We start from the raw sequence: 11,919 nt of genomic DNA, 5'->3' as shown, positions 1-11,919 counted from the left end.
CCTTGGGTTTTGAACAAGATCTTTTGCTAAGGTATGACGGTGGTAGTGGTTGAATGCTTCGCGCATCGCTATTTTTACAGCAGCACGAATCTCTACTAACTTTTGCCTGTCCTCATTCTCCCGCTCTTTCTTGTACCGCGAGTGCAACTGGCCTTTGCTTCCTGAGCATTCTCCGAATTGCGCTGTTAAACCACGGTGGGTCTTTCCCGTCCGTAACCCACTTTTTCGGCACATACTTGTCGAAAACGTGATTTACAATGTCTTTAATATTTGCCCATAATTCCTCCACGTCCATCGTACCGGAAGTAAATGAAGTCGATTCATTTACTAAGTGGGATGCTAACAACTGCTTATCTGCTCTTTCTAGTAAGAATATCTCCTAGCCTTCTTGACCGACTTTTTAACTTTCGTAACCATAGTCGTAATGAGAACATCATGATCATTAATCCCTGTCTCAACACTGACACCTTCGATGAGGCCTGGTCTGTTCGTGGCTACCAGATCTAAAATATTTACATTACGCGTTGGCTGTCGATTTAGCTGCTCAAGACAGTTTTCCGATAATGTGTTCAAAAGTAATTCACACCACCTGTAATGAATCCATAGACATCCCAGTCTATACTAGGTAGGTCATTTCTGCCTCCACTGACGGTCCTCTTCTTAATAAAAGCCGTACGAACTCGTGGCAACCATACTATTGTTATTTCATGGGGCTCGTCAATGGTTTAATTGAAATATTGATTTTTAAGTAAGCAACGCTTTTATTGTCGTGCACAGATCTACAGTTTGTACTGTATACAAGAGGATTACACAGCAACGCCGTATTGTCTCAACTGTGCGCCGTTCCTCCTCCTGAATTCGCCATGTGGGTCGCACTGGTTCAGGATCTTCCGCCACTCATTCGGTCTGTTGTTGGACAGGTACACCATGAACCTCAACACCTTCAGCTCGTCGTCCGTACAGCTGTTGCACCCTTTCTCCAATAGCCGCCACATGGTATCTATCGACAGTAGATTGGTTACATAAAGCATTGTACACGGATAAAACAGTTACATTTCATTTGTTTTGTAGAAGGTCGTCTCCGAAAACTATGGTTGCACATGAATATTAACTATGACTATATAGATTGCAACACCAGCCGTATCAGGCTCCTAATCACACCAGTTTTCTATACGCTTCCATCCAGACACAGAATCACTGTTGTGTTACATTGTTGCATCCACATGCCTTCTGCATTAAAATGTGACTTAGTCTACATTTTTTGGATAAAGTGTGTTTAGTCACTCATTTGTAAAATGAGTAACTAGATTTTTCATAGCAGTAGTGAATACTGAATTTGAAATACTTAATTTAAAATGAAACTGAAAAGTATCGTTAAGTTTGTGGAAAGTGTATTAAAAAAAAGTACATGTAGAGACGACGATCGTCAACAGTGACCGAGGAGTAGGCATAAATTTTTTTGTAAGACTTACTTAAAATACACTATTGTACTCACAAGCACAGATGTTCGTGTTGGTAATGGATATTCTTTAGTTAAAGATAGCGATCCACGCCCAAGTAACACGTTAAAGGAACAAGAAGACACTAAACTATTTCTGTTTCTGTGTGTGTGTGTGTGTGTGTGTGTGTGTGTGTGTGTGTGTGTGTGTGTGTGTTTGTAGCACATGGGTGTCCATAATTACATACATACCACATCATTCTGAAGAGAAGCGTGCTATAAACGGTAAATGGAACCATTCGTTTCGCACTAAACCTTCTTACTAAAACCTCAGTATAAAACTACACGCATTCAGGACAGTACCACCCAACTTACCAGTTAATTTGTTGAGTTGTGTACGCAGGCGAACAGTATGGTTCCATTTAACCTTTGATCAGGCGCAACAGTGGGTCGAAGGTCAGTGATAATTTTTAGCAAGTGGTTAGAAGGTTGGATGTCAGCTATAAAACATCTTAATTTCAGGATTCTTAAAGGGAACTCTGACTACTAGCAAGCACATCTAAAAGGCTCGTATTCTAAGTGACGATAGTTCTCCGATGGAGAGTAGGAACTGTCTAACTAAAAAAATTATTGAATAAGGGTGAGCCTTGGTATAATATCTAAGACAAATTAAAGAGTATGAAGAATAAGTATACAAGATAACGGAGCTGAAGGAGTTATTGCGAGAGCTTTACTGCTACAGATGAGAGTAAAATTTTGGAAACGTTTTTGAATCAGATGTCTGAAGCAGGGCGTTGTGTGGAAACTTAGATAGGATCGTGATAAATGGTAGGAAAAAATACTGGAAATATTTTATATATTGCTGCACCGAAGGATGATAAAAAACTGCATCAATAAAATACTGCATGATACATAAAGCATAAAATAAAAACATTCTAGGAAGAATTCATGAGAAAAGAATCATGTGGAAACCGTTAACAGAACAAAACATAAGACGAATAACTAATAATTAAGAGTACATTTATTACTGAGAATTTTATAAAATAATTCATTACATCCATAGACTGGCCTCGAACTCGTGTTCTTCCGAGCAGTCTTTCAACATGTACCATACGAACCTAGCTTCACAGAATCCAAGCGTTTGAAACACAGACCATCAGGTTATTAACAAGCTAAAGTTTGAAAGTAATCCACCCACAGCCACGGACTCGCCCTAAAAGTTGATCTAATATAATGTGTTTGTGCAGGAAATTATAATTTTCCGTTATCTATCATTGAAAAATTTTAGTGTTGTTGTAGAATGTACAAATCGCGAAATGAACCCTCGATGCTCTTACCGAAACTTCAATATCACTGACGTTCAAATAACGTGGGAACAATGAACTTTAAAACAAACACAGCAAGTGAGATAGCTCAGTGGTTAGCACTCTATCCTCGCATTCGTGATAACGACGGTTCAAATCCGTTTCCGGCCATTCTCACTTAGGTTTTCCGTGATTTCCCTAAATCTCTTCAGGCAAATATGAAAGGGCACGGCCGGCTTCCTTCCCCATTCTTCCCTAATCAGCCAGTCACTGTCGCCGAGCGGTTCTAGGTGCTTAAGTCCGGAACCACGCTGCTGCTACGGTCTCAGGTTCGAATCCTGCCTCGGGCAGGGATGTGTGTGACGTCCTTAGGTTCGTTAGGTTTAAGCGGTTCTAAGTCTTGCAGACTGCTGACCTCAGATGTTAAGTCCCATATTTTTTAGAGTCTTCTCTGATCCGATGGCACCGATGACCTCGCTGTTTAGTCCCCTTTCCCAAATCAACCAACCAAAACAAACACACAAATATCTGTGAAGATCCCCGACTGACGTATGGCTCCTGAGGGGGGGAAGGGGTGGGGTCTAGCTGCCTTTCCAATATGACGTTCAAATAACGTGGGAACAATGAACTTTAAAACAAACACAGCGAGTGAGGTAGCGCAGTGGTTAGCACTCTGCACTCGCATTCGTGATAACGACGGTTCAAATCCATTTCCGGCCATTCTCACTAGGGCACTAGTCTAACCTTGTAACATTAAACTACATGGTCTTGCAAAGCTTCTAGTGCGAACAGCTGAAACGAACCGTAAGCTGCAGCTGATGTTTTTTTCTGAGGACGAGCAGCTCTACTGTACGCTTTAATGCTCACAGCATGTGCTTGGGCAAAAATATTTGTGAAGTACAGTAGATTCCATGACGGATATGCGGGCAGGAGTTACTCATGAGGATGTCGTAGCCAGAACGAACAAATCTGGCGTTGTACTGGTCGGAGTGAGGAATGTTAGATGCCTAATTCGAGTTGGCAGGTTAGAGACCTTGTAATGTTAGATGCCTTATTCGAGTAGGTAGGTTAGAGACCTTGTAAAGGGAAACGGATAGTTTGAAGTTAGATACAGAGGGGATTAGTAACGTAATGGTAGGAAGAACAGGATTTCTAATCCGTTGAATAATAGTATCAACACATCACATGTAGTTAACGCTGGAATATGTATTAAAATAAAAAAGAAAATAGGAATGCAGCTCAACTTCAGTCAGCAGAACAGCGAATGCACTATCGTAGATGGACACGAAGCCGAAACCCACCAATAATACAGGTTGCACATTGATCTGATAAAAAAAAAAAGGGAGAGGGATTCCATTGACATAAGCGACTTTGAGAAAGGGCAGATAGTTATTACGCAGAGCCTGTGAACGAGTATCTGGAAAACCGCGAAACTGGTCGAATGTTCACATGCTACAGTCGTGAGCATCTATGGAAAGAGGTAGATGGACAGTGAAAGTACAATTAGGTGCTAAATCGTTGGAAGTTAACGACTCTTCACAGAACGTAGGATTCGCAGGCTTATCTGCTCTGTAAAGTAAGATAGATGGTGATAAGTGGAATCTCTGCTAAAAGAGCAAAATGCTTGTGCATGCACAAGTGTTTCGGAGCACACTCTCCATCGTACATTTCTGAACATGGAGCTCTGCAGCAGGCCACCCCTAGGTGTTCATATGTTGACTCAACGACATCGTCTGTTACGACTGCAGCGGGCAGGCGTCAATCGGGATTTGAGCGTCGATCAAAGGAAACCTGTTGGCTCTTCGAGTGAGTCTCACTTTTGCTACACTAGATCGATGGTCGTCTCCACAAACGCCGTGATCGAGGTGAACGGCGGCACGAACGCACAGCGCGCCACGGATGCAGATTGGTGGGAGCAGTATTATGCTGTGGGAGACTTTTTCCTGCGTTTGCATCGGACCTGTGGTAGTCATCCAAGGCACACTGACAGCGGTGAGCCACCTACATCCCTTCATGACTGATATCTTCCCCGATGGCGATGACATCTTTCAGTAGTATAATTGTCAATGTCTTGGAATTAGAACCGTGCTACAGAGGTTTGAGGATCGTTATAGTAAACTCAGGTTAATATCTCGGCGACCAAGTTCGCCTGATGTAAATCCTATAGAACTCACCTTGGTCGGCATAGGTCGCCACCACCGAGTACGCAAATCAACGGCCCGTTATTTACGTGAATTACATGACCTGTACATAAACATCCGTGGACGTCTAACACCAAATACATCCACAAACCTACCAACAAACTGTCGGATCCCTGATCCGCAGAATGAGTGACGAACGTATCCCTCAGGACAGTGCGGCGAAATGTGGCGTCAAGAGGCTACGACAGCAGACGACCGACGCGAGTGCCTATCGTAACAGCACAACATCGATTGCAGCGTTTCTCTTAGGCTCGTGGCCATATCGGTTGGCCCCAGAGGATTGGAAAATCGTTGTCTGGCCAGATAAGTCCAGTTTTCAGTTGTTAGGAGGTATAGGAAGGGATCGAGTTTGGTACAGACCCCACGAAGCCACTGACCCAAGTTGTCAAGAAGGTATTGGGTAAGCTAATTGTGGCTCCATAATGGTGTAGGCTGCGTTTTCATGGCTTGGACTGGGCCCTAGGATCCACCTGAACCGATCACTGACTGGATCGGCTACTTGCAGACCATTTGCAGCCATGAAATGGCTATAGTCGGCTGCTTGGAGACCATTTGCACCCATTCATCGACTTCATGTTCCCAAATAAAGATGGAATTTTTATGGATGACAGTGCGTCATGTCATCGGACTATAATTGTTCACGACTGATTTGAAGAACATTCCGGACAATTCGAGCGCATGATCTGACCACCCATAGAACATTTATCGGACATAATCGAGAGGTCAGTTCGCGCACAAACTCCTGCACTGGCAACACATTCGTAATTATGGTCGCCTGTAGAGGCAGTGCATCATGTCATCGGACTATAATTGTTCACGACTGATTTGAAGAACATTCCGGACAATTCGAGCGCATGATCTGGCCACCCATAGAACATTTATCGGACATAATCGAGAGGTCAGTTCGCGCACAAACTCCTGCACTGGCAACACATTCGTAATTATGGTCGCCTGTAGAGGCAGCATGGCGCAATATTTCTGCAAGGGCCTTCGAACGACTTGTTGAGTCCATGTCACATCGAGTTGCTGTACCACGCCGGGCAAAAGGTGGTCCGTTAAAATATCAGGAGGTATGTCATGACTTTTGTCACCTCAGTGTGTATATTTCAAATCCAGTTCTGAAAACTTCGTAAGTTGGCTTCCTCAGGATAGACTGCGTCTGTCTTTACGAGACTAGGAACTCAGTTTCTTCAGCGTATCTGTGACACTCTCCCACTGATAAAACAAATCTGTAACCATTCGTGACCCCTCCTCTGTATACGTTCAAAATCCCCTGTTAGTCTTATTTGGTACGAATCCCACAAAATTGAGAAGTATTTTAGGATGGATTGAACGAGTGATTTGTAAGCAATTTCCTTTGCATCTTAATTGCATTTCCTGAGTTTTCTGCCAGTAAACCGAAGTTTACCACGGTGCTTTACCCACGACTGAGCCTATGTAAACTTTCCATTTCATGTGCTTACTAAGCGTTAAACCCGGGTATTTGTGTGTTGCCTCACTGGTACTATATTCATTGGATATTTACATTTTTTTGATTTTGTGAAGACCGAAGTTTTACATTTACGAACATTTAAAGAAAGTTGCGAATATTTGCTTCACTTTGAAATCTTATCAAGATCTGATTGAGTGTTTGTGCAAATTCCTTCAGACAATACTTCATTGACTGCATGATCTGGAAAAAAAGCCTGAGGTTACTATTAATATTGTCTGCAATGTCATTATTAGACAATATATACAGACAGTGTCGCAACAGACTTTCCTGGAGCACAACCGAAGTTACTTCTACATTTATCCATGACCATCCATCCAAAATAACTTGCTGCGTCTACCTGCCAAAAAAAGCTTCATTGCAGTCACAAATTTCGCTTCATATTCCACATACCCGTACTTTTGATAATAAGAGTAGACGTGGTACTGAATCTAATGATTTTCGCAAATCGCGAAATACTGCATTAGCCGAATGCTTTGATCCAAAGCCTTTAGTATGTCTCGTGAGAAAAGTGCGAGATGAGTTTCACATGATCGATGTTTTCGGAATCCGTACTGGTTGGCATGGAAAATGCATTCCGTTCAAGATATCTCATTATGTTTGAGCTAAAAGTATATTCTAATAGTCACCGACAAACAGATATCAGGGACTGAACATATCCCGGGGTTTGCTGCCGGATCCTGAAATCAACTTAATTCAATATTTCGGCGATGCAACTGTCCGCCGTCTTCAGAAGAACGCTGCTGCTGGCTGCACCCCGCTGGAAACTGATACCGAGGCTGCAAATCGTCGACGATTTATTTTACAGTTTTCAGCGGCTATTAGCAACAGCAGCAGCAGCGTTCACCTGATGATGGTGGATCGCCGAAGTATGGAATCGAGTTGATCTTAGGATCCGACATCAAACCCAAGGAAAGCCTGGAAAGCCTAAGAAGACACAATATCAAGGATACTGAACGGTAGTTTTGTGAATCATTTCTACTACCCTTTTTGCAAACGGATATGACCTGTGATTTCTTACAACTACCGAGTACTGTTTTCTTTTTTCGAAGGATCCACGAGAGATTACTGTTAAAAGAGAGACTAACAGCCAAAAATTCAGTATAAAATCCAATAGGGATTCCATCGAGCCCTGGAGCTTTGTTGAATTTTAATGATTTCAACAGTTATTCAACACCAGTGACATTAATATCTATTTTACTCATCTTTCAGTGGTACGGGAATTAAACTAGGGCAGTTCTTCTGGGTTTTTCTTTGTAAAGAAACGTTTGAAAACGGGGTTAAGCATTTCTCTTTTCGTTTTAATAGTATCAGTTTCACTTCGTGTCTCTACCCCGAGTAACTGGACACTAGCAGCCTTTACATATGACTAGAATTTCTTTGGGTTTGGTGAAAGATCATTAGACAAATTCCTGCTATGATAGTCATTGAAGGCTTCGTGGATTACTATCTTAACAGCCAAACGAGTTTCATTCAGCATCTCTCTAGCTATACCCTAAGCTTTTTTTTTACACGTATTGTTCAGTTGCTTCTGTTTCAATAGAAGTTTGTTTACAGTGACTGTATAACACGGAGGGTTCCTCACGTTATGAACAGTTCTATTCGATGCAGCTCTATTCAGTTCATGATCAACTATTGTTTTAAACTCCAGCCAAAGCTTCACTACGTGCTCCTATCCTGTGCTTTAAGTTCGTTGGGATATGACACTATTGCTTTTTGTCTAGTTTACTAAACATACAAATATTTCTACTTGTTTAAGTTGCTCTTTGTACTTTGTTAATCGTTGTTGCCACAATGGTCACTGATACCAGTTTCGATGTGGACATCAATAGGTCAGGTCCGCTTGTTGGCATTAGATCTAACATATTTCCATCCTGATTAAGGTTTCGAACCATATGTTCTAGGTAGTTTCCAGAGAACCATTTAGCAATGTTTCACAGGATGTCTTGTCACGCCTACCACTAACGGAACTGTAATTTTCCCAATTGATATTTTGGTCATTGAAGTCTCCTGCAATGATTATAATATGATTGGGGACCTCAAGTACAATGGTATTGAGGTTTACTCCAAAATTTTCAGTTTCTTCACGAGGCGAGCCTAATGATCAATAGGAGAATCCAATTACAATTTTATGACCACTTCTGATATGGAGTCTTGCCCAAAGAATCTCGCATGTTGCTTCCGTTTGTATCTGGGTGAATTTGAATGAATTGTCTACAGCGACTAATACATATCCTCCATTCTCCGTTGGCTGTAATTTCGATACACAATCAAATTTTCCCCAAAAATCTCACTGCTATCAGCTTCAGGAATTAACCAGCTTTCTGTACCCAGTAATATGTGAGTTTCAGTGCTTTTCAGGAGCGCTTCAAACTCTAGCGCTTTGTTGTGAATGCTTCGACAGTTAACAATTAGGATTCTCGCCTGTGGGGGCATTTCATTGGATCTCACACTAACACTTCCATGTCTCCTACAGCTGTCATTATCTGGACTGGATCGACTAATCTGTGCGCCCCAACCACAATCAGCTACATGGGTGTGTAATGCCCATCTGGCCCATTTGGGGGGACCCTACAGTTCTCAACCCTATGGCGCAAGTCCAGCAGATCGCAACCTTGTTTTTTTTTCTGAATCTTCGAAGTCCCTGGTTCAGTCCGTACACTCGCTTCAGAAACAGGGGGCCACCATCTTTTCTGGGAGCAGTGTTGCAAATTGTGAGCTTCATTGAAACTCTGTGCAAAAGGCTGGTCTTCTCAACCTTCTCTGTCAATTGCTGGAATGATCCCAGTATGATCTTGGAGCGCAGGCGACGGACATAATGTGTTCTAACGTGTGCCACAATCTGCGCTGGTTGCACCCTGTTCCCTCAATGGCTGCTGGAGAAGTTACTTCAACATGTTGATTGAGCCCTGAACCAAACACATCTGAGCGCACATGGTGTTCTTTCCTGTTCATTGCTGACATTTTCTTAATGGGTACCACTATTCGCTATACTGCCAACGATTCTGCGTTTGTCTCTTCTCGATACAGGACAAAGCTGGTCTCCCATCAGGTGAAGTGTGTCCCACTGTCTCAATTTCTACAACGCCGCCGGCCCTTGTGGCCGAGCAGTTCTAGGCGCTTCAGTCGGGAACTGCGCGACCGCTACGGTTGCAGGTTCGAATCCTGCCTCGGGCATGGATGCGTGTGTTGTCCTTAGGTTAGTTAGGTTTAAGTAGTTCTGAGTTTTAGGGTGTTAAGCCTCATAGTGCTCAGAGTCATTTGAACCAAAAGACAGCGTCTCGAACCTGCTTGTTAGAGGGATGGGTATGAATCCTCCCTGGTTCCGGTCTACCCCGTAAAGGACGCCTAGACCAACAAATGACACACCAGTCGCAGTCATGTAATGACAAATGCCACACTTCCAGCAGAAGAGACAGGGTCCGCAGAAGAGGAGAGCACTTGGGGTACCTTTGGTACGTCTGGTATAAGACTCTCAGAAGCCCTGCTAATCGTTTGATGGTAGTCAGGGCGATTTCTAGATGCTTACGAACGTCAACTAACTAATTGCTTGTTTGAAAACAGCTTTCACAATGAGGCTGCATAGTGGCTGGTGCAATGTTTTATAGGACAGTGAACACAAATTTAAACTTAGCAAGCAGTTTTCAAATGTAACGTTAATTCAATTGATACTAGTGAACAAAAAATTGTGTTTTACACATACATCTGTTACCAAAATGCATCAAGGAATTAATATTAAGAAGTGATTAATCATTATGTTAAACACTTGTTTTGTGAATAAAACTGCCTTTCCTGCTACTAGTTACAGATGTGAGGAAACGCAGATCAGCAAATCGTAAGTAATTACTTTTTTTACAAAAAATCGCGAAGTGAACTGTTTGATAATCTATAACTAACAAAACTGTATCGTTATAGATCCCACTGATCTTAGAACAGGAGAAGGCGAAACGCGTATGGGATAAATAAAGTAAATAGCAGCAGGAAAGGCAGTTTTATTTACAAAACAAGTATTTATATGTTTGCTGCGGAGGATGGCCACACAAACAAACTTGTTATTATGTTAAATGTTCCGTACCTTATGAAATATTAGAGACTAGTAAAATCCATGACCAGTTTTAGAATTAGTATGAAATTTCTTTTGAGATGATAATATTTCACATCATTTTAAAGTTGTTTTAAACTTCGTAAAAATAATGTGCATTTTATTCTGTTACAGCGCAGAACGAGTTATGGGAGAAATAGGTAAATCGAACATGGTTGCTGGCACATTCACATACATAACAATTAATTTAACATACAAAAGACAAACATACAAAAAACAAATTAAAGCAAATTAAAACAGTGCTGGAATTTAGGCACCTTAATCTCACTGTGAAATACATACTTATACTTCGTTTTTATGAAGTCACATCTCTTAAACTAGTGGTGAGAGGTATGCTTCTATACAGGGAGTTTAAAAGGTACTTTCTCGAACTTTGGGGACACGTTCCTTATATCAAAACAGGTAAAAAAGCCCATATAAACATATATCTTAAATCCTTCGTTTTCGATTTGTTAATTAAAGTTTACAGTTTAGGTGACTGCAGCTCATCAACACGTAATTTCATCCAAATGCTCTAAATGTTCTCTCTTGCTTCTAAAGATGCATGCGATCGTCTATCCAAAAACGTCCGTGACACGCCGAAAAAGAATTTCGGCATCCGGTGATCTGCTGCGTGGACCATTTGTTTACGGTGCCTCCAGAGAATAGTAATCCAAAGGACTGAATGAGGAACACGTATCCGTGGAACTTGTCCTCCTCTACCTATCCATTTGTCACAGTGAATACCGGAAAGAGCATCTCGACCACTGAGACTGAAGTGCGCTTGAGTTCAATCATGCATAACCCTCTTGTTTCTTCTTATACGCAGGGGCACATCCTCTAGTGGCGCTTGGAGATTGTTTTGAATAAAGTCCCGGTAGGCAGGCCTGTGAGACGTGCTGGGAGCACGTATGGACCTACCAGACAGTCATCTAGAATTCCAGCCCGCACATGATACTGATGCCTAGCCTATACTGTTTGCGATAGTCCAATATGTGTTTGTTGTGAAAATTTGTTTGTTCTTCTTTGATGTAAATGGTTTGAAAAAGTATTTTTGAAACACCCTCTATAGATTTTTAGGAGATGCCATCGGCAATTCAGCAGAAGCTTATGTCGAGATGAGTCACCGTGACCGACAATATCTGTATTTTTGTAAAAGTATGCCAAAATTAAGTTGTAGGGAAGTCGCCCAAAAATATGCAAGTTGCATATTGACATTGTGTATGTGAACTGTATTTATATGATTATTGTAAAAATATGCGACACGTTTCATTTATTGCTTGATACATGGAAAACAGTGCCAGCGAAAGAGAACCCCGCGAGCAAACTCGTGGAATGGACTGCTGACGTTTTGCTTAATTCATTATTGTCTGTGTATGACATCCATAATGTGTCTTTGTGGCGCA

The 11,919-nt window shown here is 41.8% G+C and overlaps 1 protein-coding gene across 3 annotated transcripts in view; it reads right to left on the bottom strand.

Annotated features, from left to right (window-relative positions):
- Positions 1 to 748: 748 nt before the first annotated feature.
- Positions 749 to 11,919, bottom strand: part of LOC124799257 (ejaculatory bulb-specific protein 3-like) — a 74,687-nt gene continuing 63,516 nt past the window's right edge. For 2 of the 3 annotated variants that reach the window (XM_047262818.1, XM_047262819.1), the window contains exon 2: positions 749 to 1,000. In XM_047262818.1, coding sequence (XP_047118774.1) covers positions 807 to 1,000 — 194 coding nt within the window. In that variant the 3' untranslated portion in view covers positions 749 to 806. The remainder of the gene's footprint in view (positions 1,001 to 11,919) is intronic. The other variant, XM_047262816.1, reaches the window with a different exon arrangement.

Source organism: Schistocerca piceifrons, chromosome 5, assembly GCF_021461385.2.
Source record: "Schistocerca piceifrons isolate TAMUIC-IGC-003096 chromosome 5, iqSchPice1.1, whole genome shotgun sequence".
Classification (NCBI taxonomy): domain Eukaryota; kingdom Metazoa; phylum Arthropoda; class Insecta; order Orthoptera; family Acrididae; genus Schistocerca; species Schistocerca piceifrons.
The sequence above is the reverse complement of the archived record's forward strand: the minus strand, read 5'-3'. Positions and strand labels throughout refer to the sequence as shown.